Here is a 15,690-nt window from a genome sequence, read left to right on the forward strand (position 1 = left end):
TCAATCCTGTTGCTTCCTCTCCCTCCTGTCTCTGATCTACATGGGCACCCAATTGTTAAGGTTCCCTGTCACAAACTCGTATGACACACGGCACTTCTCCTCTGTAACCTCGGCATATGCCTAATCATTCATTCGATGCCTTTTTCATTACAGTATATTGTCACCCAGGACAGTCAGTATATTTGTCTGATTTACAGGTGGATCCCCAACATCTAGCACATAACCCGAATGGTAAGTACAAGGGAAAGGTAGAAGAATAGGTACAGAGTTAAAAAAAAAAAAAAAAAAAGACTAAGAGCCCTGGCCAAGTGGCTCAGTTGGTTGGAGCATCATTCCCTATACCAAAAGGCTGCAGGTTCAATTCTCCGCCAGGGCACATAGCTATTTTGCGGGTTCAATCCCTGGTCAGGGCACATAAGGGAGGCAACCAATAGATGTTTCTCTCTCTTTCTCTCTCTCTCTCTCTCTCTAAAAATCAATAAACATATCCATGGGTGACGGTTGTTTTTTTTTTTTTAAAGGAGCCCTGACTGGTTTGGCTCAGTGGTTTGGGTGTCATCCCACAAAGCAAAAGGTCAGGAGTTTGATTTCTGGTCTGGGCACATGCCTGGGTTGCAGGCCAGGTCCCCAGTTCGGGGCATATGAGAGGCAACCATTGATGTTTCTCTCACACATCAATATTTCTCTCTCCCTCTCACTCCCTTACCTTCTCTCTATATATCAATAAATAAAATCTTGAAAAAAAAAAGAATAACATTCAAGCAACCATCTTCAGTCATTCCAACGTGTTTAAAGAAAAGAAAAAAAATTCTTGATAACTGTTCTTTAGTCTGGAAAAAGTATTTTAACTAGCTTTTTTCAGTTCTTTAGTTTACATAGAAGTGTTTCTTCAGTTATCTACATGAAGAGAAACTTCTAGAATACAACTGAAAATTATATCACTATACCACAGTGATGTAAAGTATTACAGTATAGGTTAAATATTATTACCAATTATTCAATTGGAGAATAAAATAAAATACAGATGAGCTAAGAAAAACCAACTAAATCATTCCAAGGAAAACCATTTCTTGACATTTACTTATTATAAAGATAATGGATTAAAAGCATAATAATTCCTTAACTACTGAAGACAAACTCTGATACTGAGTATTATAAATATTCGTAGGAAATAAGCAGTTGTCCTCAATTTACTGTGATCAACTTATAAAAAACATTTCTAAAAAGAAAATTAACATAATAGATAACTGTAATAAATAGATACCATGAAAAGCTACACAATCACACAGAATATCATTTAACACTCTCAAATCTATGAGAACAAAATTACTCACCATTTTAAAGATGACGACACTGAGAAGAAACATTAAGTAACATGCTCACAGTGACAATGGTAGGAAGTAATAACTGGAATTCAGATTCAGATATAGCCACTTAGGATTTTGCTCTTTCTATAAAACTGTCTTAAAGTTTTATCAGATCTTAAATCAAAATGATCTAATTTCTTAATATAATTTTTAAATCTACAATTTTATTTAGGTATTTATTTCTTTTTTATTTTTAATGGAACTTACTTATTTATAAAGGAAATAAGCACTGATTTAAAAAATGACAACTATCCAAAAGAGTATACAATAGAAAATTAAAATCTCACACAGAGCTAAGGAGTAGACCACTTATATGTTTTCAGACATTTTTCTACACTAACATAGAAATATTTTTGCCATTAATGAGATACTACAAATATAAATTATAATTGTTCTTTTAACCTAATATGACATGTTTACCTCTCACCTTTAGCTCTATCTCAACTTTTTCAAAATCACTGCACAGAATTCCATTGCATAGATAAAACATAACTGGCTTAAGCAATTAACCTAGTGATTAACATTTAAATGTTTGCTTTATTTGACAGGTCCTTGGTGTCACCATTCAGTAAATTGATCATTCATGAAATTGGTTTGGCAAACTGGCTTCCACTGAATTGATGCAAGAATTAAGCTGGGTGAGAAGGCTCACCCCCAAAGTACACAGCACTTGTTCTTCTCAGCACAATTCATCCAACTGTTCACGTAGCATTTCCAGCAATCTCTCTGACCCAAGGTCACACAGAACTAGCTAGTGGTGAGCAGACCTAAAACCTACATCTCCTTACTGCTAGGCTAGCCACTCTACCTCTGCATCCGTTTTCTCCTTTGTCAAATGGCAGCTACAAATCTGCTCTACCACCCAACAAGTCTCTTGTAAGAATAAAATATATTCTAAAAACTAAAACTAAAAGTTAAAAATGCTATACAACCATGTGGTAGTATTTTTAAAGGTTCCCTTAACAAACAAAAAAGCATAATAAAAAGTTACATAACATTGGAAATTTCTTAATATCCAATAAATGTAATGTTTGTTTCAATCACCCTTAATGTGCAAAATATTTTAGGTAAACTATATACAGCATGCTTAAAGAATTAAATTGTAATGTCCAATAAATTAAATTTGTTTCAATTATCCTTAACAAAACATTTCTGATTTGTTATATATAGTATGCATTTGTTAATTTATTTTTTCACAAGAATAAACATGCTCTTTATAGAAAAAGTATTAAAGTCCATCCTAGTTGTTTCCAATTTAAACATACACAACATATATGTATATTTTTTTTAATATAAAGATACTATTTCTGCTGTTTGTCATTATTGGTTTCTTTTTTCTTTTTCTGACATAATGGACATCTTTCCATATTAGAACACATAGATCTCAGTATGGTTTTTTAGAAACAAAGAAAGGAAATTCTATAAAAGTCTATAAACAGACCTGTTTTGGATGCACCACCTACAGAATTCATTCTTAACTCCATCAGGAATGTTGACCTTGACTGTCAGTATCTTCAAATTTTCTCCACGGTTAATCGCGAGAATCTGAGTACAAGCATATATGGCAAAGTCAATAATCCACAAAATATATATATGATCAATTTAATCAGTCAACATTTATAAAACAAATCAGGTGGTTACTCAACCTAGAGCAATACCAACTCGTTACTCATTTATTTACCAAAAATGTGTGTTTCATTCTGTATGGTGGTTCTCTGCAGACCAGCTCCAGGGCTTGCCTTTGTTTTGCCTGTGTCAGAGTTTCCCCAGGACAGAAGCAGCTTCCTGGGTTGCATTTCTTAAAAGTATTTAGAGGCAAACATATGAGCTACAGTCTCAATTAACAAACAACTGTTGGAAATAAGGAATTACAGTGACAGCAATCAAAAAGCCTGGGAAGGAAGAGGCTGGGAAACAAAAAATACTTGAGGACAAAGGGGCTTTGTAAAGTTCCTGCATATATCAGGAAATCTACAAGGCCACACCTGTGCTCAGGACTAAAGCATGCTCTGAAAACACCTGAGCAGATCTTAGGCTTTCACCTCTGACTGACCTCTGGGCCCCAGGCAAAGAGGAAGTGAAGGCTAAGGCAGAGTAGTAAACAGCCCACTAAGCACTCAGAGTGCCCCAACAAAGAGCTGGTCTGCAAGCACTAGGAAAGTTTGTTTTTTGTTTTGGCTCCAGGCATTAGGGGAATCTCTGTCAAAAAATTATATCTCCACTAAGCTAAAGGAACAGAGACTCCAGTGATCAAACACAACAAAGAATACAGACTTTACGAAAATAGTTTAGAATTAACTAAACAAACTCACAACAGCAACAGACCCTAAAAAGGGAGAAAAATCTGATTTTCAGTAGTACCAACTTACAGCATTCAAAATGTCCAGTCTTTAACAAAAAAGTTTGCAAGATATGCAAAGAGATAAGAAAGTATAACCCATTTGCAGGAAAAAACAAAATGCAGAGAATCTGTCCTGGAGGAAGCAGAATTGGACTTACTAAACACACTTTATATCAACTGTCTTAATATGCTCAAATTAAAGACAATCATAGACAGAAATATAAAGGAATCCAGGAGAACATAGCCTCAACAAATACAGAATATCAATAAAGAGCTGGAAATTATAAAAAATAACCAAACAGGAATTCTGGAGCTGAAAAATTCAATGACAGAGAAAATATTCACTCCCAGGGGTATCCAACCTGTGGCCCATGGGCCACATGCAGCCCAAGATGGCTGGGAATGTGGACCAACACAAAATCACAAATTTACTTAAAACATTATGAGATTTTTTGGGCCCTGGCTGGCATAGCTCGGTGGATTGAGCGCGGGCTGCAAACCGAAGTGTCGCAGGTTCGATTCCCAGCCAGGGTACATTCCTGGGTTGCAGTCCATAACCCCCAGCAACCACACATTGATGTCTCTCTCTCTCTCTCTCTCTCTCTCTCTCTCTCTCTCTCTCTATCTCCTTCCCTTCTCTCTCTAAAAATAAATAAATAAAAACTTAAAAAAAGTAGTTTAAAAAAATTATAAGATTGTTTGTGATTATGTGTTGCAATCTATTTAATGTGTGGCCCAAGGCAGTTCTTCTTCTTCCAGTGTGGCCCAGAGATGTCTAGCAGGTTGGACACCCCTGCTAGAGGTTCAATATCAAACTGGAGCAAGTAGAAAAAAGAATCAGCAAACCTGAAGACTAGTCAATTGCGGTAGAGTCTAGCGAAAAAAAAGACATGAATAGAGCCTAAGAGACCTGTGGGACACAATCATCCATGTCTGCATACATATAGTGGAAGAACCAGATAAGGAGAGAAATATTTGAAGAAACAAAAATATTTGAAGAAACAATGGCCAAAAATTTTCAATTTTGATGAAAAACATGATCTATACATCCAAGAATTACAATGAATTCCAAGATAAACTCAGAGATCCACAGCTAGATACATTAAAATCAAACTCTCAAAAACCAAAGCCAGAGAATCTTGAATAAAGTGAGAAATGTACATGAGGTCTGCCCAAAATAAGTCCATCCACTGTTTTTTAAAAACGGTTCGTGCAACATCGATGTAACCTGGCAGCCAAGGAGAGTGGACTGGAATGTGCATGTGTGAACAATGACAACTTCATTGTAATAGTGGGGGCAGTAGATGCCCTTGACTGACCATGTGTACTGTGTGGCAGTCACATTCAAAATGACCGAGCGAGTAGACCAACAAATCTGCATTAGATTTTGTGTTAAGCTTGAACATTCCTCTGTGGAAACTATTCAGATCAGATGATTCAGAAGGCTGCAGATATGGGTAACTGATGATTAGCAGCTTCATCACAACAACGGACCTGCTCATGCATCACGTTTCATACTGGGTTTTTTGACAAAACATCAAATCACCCAGGTGATTGGGCACCCACATTTACAGCCCAGATTTGGCACCCTGTTGTTTCTGGCTCTTTCCAAAACTAAAACAACCTTTGAAAGGGAAGAGATTTCAAACTATCGATGAGATCCGGGAAAATACGACAGGGCAACTGATGGCAATTGGGAGAACTGTGTGAGGTCCCAAAGTACCTACTTGGGAGGGAATTGAGGTACCATTGTCCTATGTACAACGTTTCTTTTATCTTGTCTCTTCTTCAATAAATGTCTCTATTTTTCATATTATAGGGCTGGTACCTTCTGGACAGACCTCATAACTCATCATGTGCAAAAGCTCATTAAAATAAACAGCTAATTCTCCATAAAAACCATGGAGGCTGAAGACAATGGGATGTCGCATTCAAAGTGCTAAAAGAAAAGTCAACTAAGAAATCTATACCCAAAAAACCTATCCTTCAAAAACAACGGAGGTTGTTAATAAGTAGAGAGCTTTAGTCTTGCAAGATCAAAAAGTTCTGCAGGTTGTTTGCAAAACAATGTGAATACACTTCATGTTACTTGACCTACACACTTAGAAATTGTTAAAATAGTAAACTTTGTTTTATGTATTTTACAATTATAAATTTTTAAAAATAAGGAGAAATTACAAATTTCCAGGCAAACAAACAGTGAGGGAGTCTGTCCCTAGTAGATCCGACCTACGTGAACTGTTACCGAAGTCCTTCAGACCAAAATGACAGGGCACTGGACAGAAGCTCAAACCCATACAAGTGAAGGTAGCTATTATAGGTGAATGTAAGAGTCAATATCGTACTTTGGACTTGTAACATCTTTTTTTCCTATATGAGCTGAAAGCCACATTTCACAATGAACATATATCCTATCATTACAATTAGGAAAAAAAATTAATAAACTTAGAAGAAATGAAATTAAAAGTCTGAGATATAATGACTATGATTTATAGAGTTAAGTGAGATCTCTCACACTCTATTCTAAACCAGGTATCTCCAATCTGTATCTCACATGGAAAAGACCCAGAATACAGCTTATATCCCAGCATACCTGTAGGCAGAGTCTAAAAAGAAAGGCCACCAGTCAGAAAGTCAAGATACCTGAGGTGTTATATTGTCAGCTATGCTAATAATTCTCAGAGTCACCTACTAACATCTCTGGGTCTTGAGTTCCCCATTTATGAAATGGAAAGGACATGACAATATTACAAAAATTTATGAATAAAAAAGAAAATAGTTGACTTAAAATTCTTTAACTCCTTAGTAAGTACAGCAGTAGGGAAATCCAGAGTATCATCATTACCACCACCAGCACGCATGGGCAACTTCCTTACTTACCTGATGATGTTGGATGTTCCTTATGTTGCACGAAAAATTCTGGTAGAGATGAAACTTATCAACATCTTTCTCATTTACTTTTTTTGAAGACGCTTTTGCCAAAGATGACTGAATAGAAATATACCTATTTTGGCACCTGTTCAAATACACAAATATTTTTTAAAATGAGTAGTTATTAATATGTATAGTAAAGAAACATATTATATATTGAATAAGTTAGCAAAAATGATAAACCACTACCAAATGTAATTTCTTTAAACGATGTACAATTATAAAAATGTTATTGACTCATTATAAGGACTCTTTGTCTATTTATGCTACCATAGGTCCTACATATCTATTTCTGTAGCAACTCAACCCTTTCATAAAATGCCTAAATGAGTTCCGATATCATCTGCATTTAAGAGACCAAAACTATCTACAAGGAATCAGACCAGAAGTTCTAGTCTAGATATCATCCTTCTCTAACCACCAAGCAAGCCAGTCAGAACCAATTAAAAGCTACAAAAAGGAAAAACAAGAAAATGTGTTAGAACAGCTTCCAACGACAATGCATAAAACTGAACCAATGGGAGTAAAAGGGGGAAAACTGTACTTGAACAATGATTAAAATAAAATTAAAAAACAAAAAAAAACAAAAAAACTGAACCAAATTTCTGCAGTATAATTACCTATAAAAACACACTTAAAAACCCGGGCAATTCTCCTACTTCAATTAATTCCTGCTAGGGTCACTGAGAAAACAGCAAAGTTCTCTCCCTCAAATGAACAAAGCCCTGACGAGCTACAGCAGTCAACTCGTCCACGTTCACCCTTCCTCTCCTCTGCACAGCTCACACACAGCTGGAGGTGTGGAGCGAGAGGAAGAACAGACCTCTGGCAAAGCTCTGTCCCCTCTTCTGACACAGGAAACATAAAAAATGGGTTTAAAATGAGCATCTATTTTAACAAGGCATGAAATCCATAACCCCAAGGAGGGTCTAGGTCAAAGGATTTTGAAAATCTTACAAACTGGGACTGTGATACCACGGATAAGCTGCTCCCCATCAGCTAAAATTCATTTTGAGATCAGTATTTTCAGCCATACTTGACATGAAATATTCTCGTTAGCCTAATCGCTGGGGAACACCAGAAAGGGGATGTTGTAAAATTAAGTACATACATCACAATATGTTTTTTTGAAAATGCCACCAACTCAGAACGAATATGAATCTCTCCCCAGCACCTTCTGTGTGATCCAGTGGTTTTTAAACAGTGTTTCTCGAAGCCCTCTGCTGCGGTGCTTCAGTGCAAGGAGGATGAGCAGGCAGAGTCCCAGCCTCCCTTCTCAGAATTCAACTGAAGCAACTTTACTTTTATCTGTGTTATATACTAGGGTTCTGTTGTTTGAATAGAGTTCTGCTACTTAAGAAAACGCCTGAAAAGCAAGCTTTTAATGAACACTGGTCTTAGCACTAACCATGCAGCCCTTAAAAGCAATAAATCTACAAAGAGTTACTCACAATTTCCTTATGAAGTCAAGTGTTTCTCTGTCTTTGGCAATCATGTCTGCTAAAATATGCTGCACCCCTGTTTCAATGTCCTGGAGTGCCGAAAGCCCTTTGGATAAAAGGGAAAACAAAAGCAAGAACTACAGATTGTTTTTTAAGTCTATAATTAAATCACAATAAACTCATTCTAGTCAAAATAAAAACCTCAAATCGACAGACTTAAGACAGGTAAGTATCAGAGCAGTGACTAGCTTCCCTCTCCAACAAAAATGAGTCCCCAAAAGCAGGAATAGGGGGCCTGCACACAGCACATAGCCTAGTGGTAGGACACGCAGCTCTGGAACCAGCTCTCTGGTCTAATCCCCACTCCACCGCTGACCAAATGTGGGACTCTGGGCGAGTTGCTTGACCTCTCTGTGCCTCAGTTTCTTATAAAAGTAGACTACTACCTACTTCATGAGGCATTTACAAAGATTAAGCATGTTACGGAAAATATATATTAATTGAGTCATATACCAAGACATACTTTCATTCCAGTTACAAAACTTCTCCTTGGTTTTTAAACCATGTTTTTATATTAATAAAAAAATTTTCTTTTTTTTTAAAGATTTTATTTACTTAGTTTTAGAGAGGGAAGGGAGGGAGAGAGAGAGAGAGACAAACATCAATGTGTGGTTGCTGGGGGTTATGGCCTGCAACCCAGGCATGTACCCTGGCTAGGAATCGAACCTGGGACACTTTGGTTCCCAGCCTGTGCTCAATCCACTGAGCTACGCCGGCCAGGGCTAGTAATTTTCTTAATATTCCTATTTTGGCTTATGAGGCACTTATTCCTATTTTCAATGACTCATTTGAATCCCTCAAATCTCATAAGCATGAACCAAGACTCATGATGTGGCTGCTCATCTTCACAGCTGAATTGTCTACCAATGGCACGTTAAATTCTTCCAAGTGCTTTGTTTGCTAACTTACAGCAGTAAGTCTTGTACATTATGACCTTTGCGATAGCTCATACATTGAGCTAGACCATTTGCATTGTTTTCTTTCATTTCTTTTTCCTTTATTGTTCTATTTCCATCAAAGCTTTCTTTCCTGCAGTAATGCTTGAATTATATAAGCACTGAGTATCGTGTATTTTCCTGAGAGTATGGTTTTAATGAGTAACAAAGACAAAGAGAAGATGAAGACAGACTTACAGAGTAATTAACAAGGAGAAAATGCCCTGTTGGGTTGTATTATAACTACTATTAACTATTGATGTAATTACATTTATTTCAAAGAAATTTAAAGAAAAAAAACTTGGCCACTGAAATTAATAAGAATTCTGTTTCTATTTTAAGAGAATTTCCCTATGAGGGAATTTTCAGGAGCAAATTGAATTACCCTTGAAAGGTGAAAGACTGCACATGAAAAGGACTTATAACAGCAGTGGCACACAGTGAGCAGTCAATGAATGTCTGCTCTCGTGTTAGCTGTCTCGCTAGATCAGTCCTCATTTAGGAAAAACCACTCACTATCACCAATTCCTGGCGTTCCAAAGCACCTCACAGTATCATCATACAAAGTCTAATGAGAGCACCAGGGTGACAAGTCAGTAGTAAGTATGTAACCCACATTGAGAAACAATAAAAGAAAAGAAAGAGGATATTAGATTTTGCTATTATAACAAAGGCCTTTGAAAACCCCCGTCATTTGGGGAACACGACATATAAACCTATATAATTAAAAGTATTCCAGAGCTCTAGAGCAATGTTTTATAAAGTATAGTCCAAGGACCCAAAAATCAATTTACACTAGGTCCTTGTTAAAAACAGAAATTCTTAGCCCTGGCCAGATGACTCGGTTGGAGTGCCGTCCTGTACATCAGTCAAAAGGCTGCAGGTTCAGTCCCTTGATTGGGGCACATATGGGAGGCAACCGAGTGACGTTTCTCTCACACTTAGATGTCTGTCTCTCTGTCTGTCTGTCTGTCTATCTGTCTGTCTCTCTCCCCCGCCTTCCTCCCCTTCTTCACTTTCTAAGTCAATAAATGTATCATCAGGTGAGAATTAAAATTAATTAATTAATTAGTAGACTTTGAGCTTTTACTGATTTACAGACTATCGCAGATGATTCTGATACTCGTTAGTTTAAAAAACCCAGCCCTGGATGGTGTGACTCAGTTGGTTGAGTATTGTCCTACGAAGCAAAAGGTTGCTGGTTCCATTCCCAGTCAGAGCACATGACTATAGATTATGGGTTCGGTCCCCAGTTGGGCACGTATGAGAGGCAACCGATTGACACTGCTCTCTCACATCGATGTTTCTGTTCCTTTCTCCCTCCTTTCCTCTCTCTCTAAAAATAAATAAATAAATAAATAAATTGTTTTTAAAAAGTTTAAAAACCACTGCTAGAGCTAACTGGGTGATGGAGATATCAGGGAGTAATACTTGGTAAACTACACAAGATCTGTCCAGAAAAAGTCCAACCACTGTCAATATAATCAGAATAGTTTGTGCGATATGGATGTAACCTGGCAGCCAAGGAGAGTGGACTAGAATGCACATGCGTGAACAATGATGACTTCATTGTACTAGTCAGTGAGGGCAGTAAACGCCATTGACTGAGCACGTGCACTGTGTGGATATCACATTCAAAATAACTGAGCAAGTAGAGCAATGAATCTGAATCAATTTTGTGTTAAGTTTGAATATTCCTCTGTGGAAACTATTCAGATGATTCAGAAGGCTGCAGCTACAGGTATCTACTGATTAGCAGCTTCATCGCAACAATGCACCTGCTCATGCATTACATCTTGTATGGCTTTTTGGCGAAAAATCAAACCATTCAAATGACTCAGCCCCCCCAAAGCCCAGATTTGGTGCCCTGAAAATTCTGGCTTTCCCCAAAACTAAAATCACCTTTGAAAGGCAAGAGATTTCAGACCATCGATGAAATTCAGGAAAATACAATGGGGCAGCTGATGGTGACTGGGGGAACTGTGTGAGGTCCCAAGGTGCCTACTTTGAAGGGGACTTTGTCCTATGTACAATGTTTCTTGTATCTTGTATTTTCTTCAGTAAATGCCTTTATTTTTCATATTACATGGCTGGATACCTTCTGAACAGACCTCATATGATCATCTAACCACTATACTGTATACCTAAATTAGTACAAAATAATATTGAATGTGAACTGTCATTGAAAAAAATAAAAAACACAAAAATACTGCCGGGGTGATGCCCTTTGCTACAGCAGTGGTTCTCAACAGGAAGTATAAAATACCAGACACCCAAAACTCTCATCCAAATTACACACCCCAGTTCAGTCCAACTAGGGAGAGAAAGGACTGGAAAGATTCTTGCGTGTTTTGAGAAAGCACCTTCCCCCATCAAAGAGAATTCATTTGACGGGCTTAATACAACCAAGGATAAGAGGAGTTCTGAGAGTTTAACACCTCTGTGAAATCAGGAGAAAATAAAGTCCACAGAACCAGAAAATGATATCCTTTGCCTTGCAGTGAAGGCTTTCCAACTACAGATTCTTCAAACACCCACAACTGTAACAAATATCGAAGAGTAACACTTCTTTCTACTTCATCTGCACCACAGCCATCTCTTCTTAAACACAACAGGACAATCAAGCTACTCCCCTGCACACAACACAGGAATATTCTAGATCTTCTAGGAAAACTCATTCGTGGCACACTATGTCTTTCTCACTCAGACTAAATTCTTGTTGGTCAGTGGCAAGTAAGAAAATTAATATGTGTCTTCTACTGGGGTAAAAAAAATAACACTGAAAATATCTGGTTTTTTGAAAACTTCCTTGAAGAATGATGAAAATGATGAAAATGCTCCTTTAGAAAAACAGTACTACAAACAAAACAGAAACTGAAGCAGTCACACGGAACACACTGACAGCTGCCAGAGGGGGAGGGGGTGGACTCAGTGAAGGAAGGTGAAGGGACAGGCCAAAGAACACCCGTGCACAACCACGGGAGGGACGGCAATGACAAGACTGCCTGACAGGGGTCGGGGGCTGGGTGGAGGTAGGCAAAGGGAGAAAAGGCAAGGAAACTGTAACAGCATAAACAATAAAATACAATTTTCTTTTCAAAAAAAAGATCGAATTCCAACTCTTCATGTTTTTGGAGAAGCTATAAAAAAAGGCATTAAAATAAAGGGAACAAAGAAATACCTTCAAAACAAAGGAACAAGGATAAATTGAGGGTGATCGTGAGTGTCTGTGTAGCATAAAGAATGAAGGGACAGCCCTGGCCAGTGTGGCTGAGGTGGTTGGAACATCATCCTGTAAACCAAAGGGCCGCAGGTTTGATTCCTGCCCACGGCACATGCTGTGTTGTGGGTTCAGGCCTCTGTTGGGGCACACAGTGCAAGAGGCAACTGATCGGGTTTTCTCTCTCACATTGATGTTTCTCTCTGCCCACCTCTCTCTCCCTTCCTTCCTCTCTCTCTAAAATCAACAGGCATGTCCTCAGGTAAGGATTAAAAAAAATAAGGAATGAGGGGACCAAAGAAAGGAGGGAACTTTCCAGGCAAACTTTAAATAGAAGTTATCTAGCTTGTTTGGAATTAATTATAATTCTTCTACGTTTGTGATCAGAAAGAGGGAGTGAAGCAAACAGAAAGTCCTGATACACATGTTAGCACTGCTGTGAGTGTGCTGAACCCTGAATGATTCCCATCATCAGAAGTGCCACCCAGTGCCCATCATCACATGTAGACTAGAGGCATCACCATACACGACAATGAAGAGAGATACAGTTATCAACCCTACCCAGTAGGAACTCAGTATGAGTGTGCACTAAGGAAAATCTGTAGCACAGGAGGTAAGAAATGGAAGGAAATCAACCACAAGAGAAAAAATAAGCTATAAACCTTTATGTATCTAACATTCTAAAAGCTTCAACATTAGATTTTATTAAAACATATCCTGACTGGGCCAATCTTAATACATAGCTATAGAGTCTCAGCTACTATTAAATTATTAAATGTTGCAACCATTTAAAAATCCAACTAAAAATACACACTTAAAAAATTAAACTTGAATTTTACTCATTTCAATTCATCTCTATACTCCAATAATACTAATTTGCTTTTTCTTTTTATTATTGTCTTTTTTAAAACAGCTATTAAGATGTGTGTTTGTATATGAAAAGATATATATAGTTTTACAGACACACGTACTCAATTTTTTTCATCGCCAACTCACATTTACTGAGTTACTTTCTTAAAAACAAGGTCACCATGGGCTGCGATTCCCTGCAGTTGCATGCACACTATGCATCTGTGATCAGACACTGCCCCCTACGGACACTCACATCTCCGAGCCCACAGAACCAACGGACTGAAAGAATCCAGAGTGACTGCAGGGGTCAGTCCTATCCAAGCACCCCTGAAAAGGCCACTCCTGATCAACAAGCTCACACTCTAAGGCCCCCATTTTGACAATAAAAGCCATGCATCTTGACATGTACCAGTTGTCACTTTTCTTGGGTTTTTCTCAGAAAAAGCTCCACCTCCCTCCCTTCCTCCCCGTCTCTCTCGTGTGCATGCACACACAAAAGGGCGGACAGACATGGTCCAGGAGAAGACAAACTCTTCACTCCCAGGGAGCAGGAGAGTGAGAGTCGGACGTCACTGGACATTTTAAGCAGGTCAGAACAGTTGAAATTCTTTCTACAGATATGACTTTGTAATGAAATAAATTTTGAGAAACAGGATAAAAGTTTTAGAAGACAATATGAGAATCTTTATAATGTGAAGAATCATTATCATCCTTATAACCTTAGGATGTAAAGGGATTTCTTTAAAAATAAAAAAAGCAATTATCTTAAAAGTAAAGATCAATACGTTGCAAAGATTAATATATTAACTACAATAAAACTACGTAAGACCTTCTATTTACCAAGATACAGCACACGGAAAGTGGAAAGAGAAGTTATTAACTGGGAGAAAGAATCTACAACCCAGAAAACTAAAGAAGAATATCTTAAAGTGCTTATAAATTAATAAGAAAAAGGGAAACAACACAATAAAAAGTGGGTAAAAGTCTAGAACAGGCACGTTATCAAAAGAAGAAAACTGAATGGCTAAGCAAGAGGTACACTGGGATTTATTTTGTGAGAATTCCTCGTTCTTCATAGGCTACCTATTTTTGTTCAGGCATTACTTAAACAAAATTTTTAACATATATTTTCAAATTTAAAAAGCAACAGGGCCTATCTCTTTAAGGAGAGCAGGTACCTTTCACGTCCGGTCGAACGTAAGACAGCAGGTTGAGCACCCCTGGGTTCTCCAGCAGTGTCCTGGCTGCCTCCTCTAATCCCAGCTGCCGTGCTCTCTGTGCTTTGGTGCCTTTGCTCCCGGTTTTATATGGAGCTGACTAGAAAAAGAAAATGTCAGACAACATACCACACTGTTTAGTTTTAAAAAGCAAAAGTTAAAATGAGGATACAAAATTAGAGGACATGGTGAGAATACTCAAGACATCCTACGTCAACCCTTCCGTCCTCCACCGGAAACGAAATGGTACTGACCAGGTAATACTGGCTGCACAAAGATGGCTGCTCCTTATCTGACTCGTGACACTTTTATACATACTTAAAATTAGATTTTTTGTTTGGATTCACTCATTTTAAGAACTCAGTGCCTGAACTGCAAGAACGATAAGGTCCTCTTGACTCAAACAAACTCTTCTAAAAGCTGTCAACACTCAATGCTTCCACTTCTTGATCCACGTTCACTCCTCAGCCTGCTGTCTTCTGCCGCCCCTTTCCATGCAGATTGCTGAAGGTGCTATCAGGAAGGTCCACATTGGTCCCCTACTCACCGAATATACTTTTAGCTTCGTTCCCTATCAAACCTCTCTGCTACATTTAATCACCAAACGATTGATTGTTACCACCTTCTAAAATGCCTTTTCCTAGCCCTGGCTGGCGTAGCTCAGTGGATGGAGCTCGGGCTGGGAACCACAGTATCCCAGGTTCAATTCCCAGCCAGGGTACATGCCTGGGTTGCAGGCCATAACCCCCAGCAACCGCACATTGAAATTTTTCTGTCTCTCTCTCTCTCCCTCCCTTCCCTTTCTAAAAATAAATAAATAAAATCTTAAAAAAAAAATGACTGTTTTCACCTTTAAAAATAAATAAATAAATAAATAAATAAAATAAAACACCTTTTCCTGGTCTTCCATGGCATCATCTGATTCTCCTCCTCCTTCACTTGTTCTTCCCATGTCTCCCCCTTAGGCTCTGCCTTCCTCCACCCATGTTTCAAAAGTGGGTGTCCCTCAATGGTCAACCCTGACCTGCCTACCCCACCAACTCTCCTTGAGTGAAATCTTCCATCCTCACAGTTTCAAAGACCAATGACATGCTGAAGACATTCACAACTAGGCCTTCAGCTCAGGACTCTCCCTGCAGCTTTACACTGCGATAACCTCATCTCCTTGTTCCCTACTTGACTGGGAACTCCTTGAAGACAAGGGCTACATATTACTCATTTTTTTTAAACCCAAGTGCCTAGCACAAATACGCATATGATAGTGACTGAATAAAGAATAAATCTTTTGTTGAATTAAATAATGATGGCTGACAGTTTAGCTTTTT

The 15,690-nt window shown here is 38.1% G+C and overlaps 1 protein-coding gene across 2 annotated transcripts in view; it reads right to left on the minus strand.

Moving 5' to 3' along the window:
- SRBD1 (S1 RNA binding domain 1) overlaps positions 1 to 15,690 on the minus strand; it is a 186,018-nt gene that overhangs the window by 146,934 nt on the left and 23,394 nt on the right. For both annotated transcript variants that reach the window (XM_028516493.2, XM_028516492.2), the window contains exons 7-10: positions 14,327 to 14,465; positions 8,091 to 8,187; positions 6,589 to 6,724; positions 2,809 to 2,912 (exon numbers count right to left, since the gene is read on the minus strand). In XM_028516493.2, coding sequence (XP_028372294.1) covers positions 2,809 to 2,912; positions 6,589 to 6,724; positions 8,091 to 8,187; positions 14,327 to 14,465 — 476 coding nt within the window. The remainder of the gene's footprint in view (positions 1 to 2,808; positions 2,913 to 6,588; positions 6,725 to 8,090; positions 8,188 to 14,326; positions 14,466 to 15,690) is intronic.

The sequence above is a fragment of the Phyllostomus discolor genome, chromosome 6 (assembly GCF_004126475.2).
Source record: "Phyllostomus discolor isolate MPI-MPIP mPhyDis1 chromosome 6, mPhyDis1.pri.v3, whole genome shotgun sequence".
In the NCBI taxonomy this organism is placed as follows: domain Eukaryota; kingdom Metazoa; phylum Chordata; class Mammalia; order Chiroptera; family Phyllostomidae; genus Phyllostomus; species Phyllostomus discolor.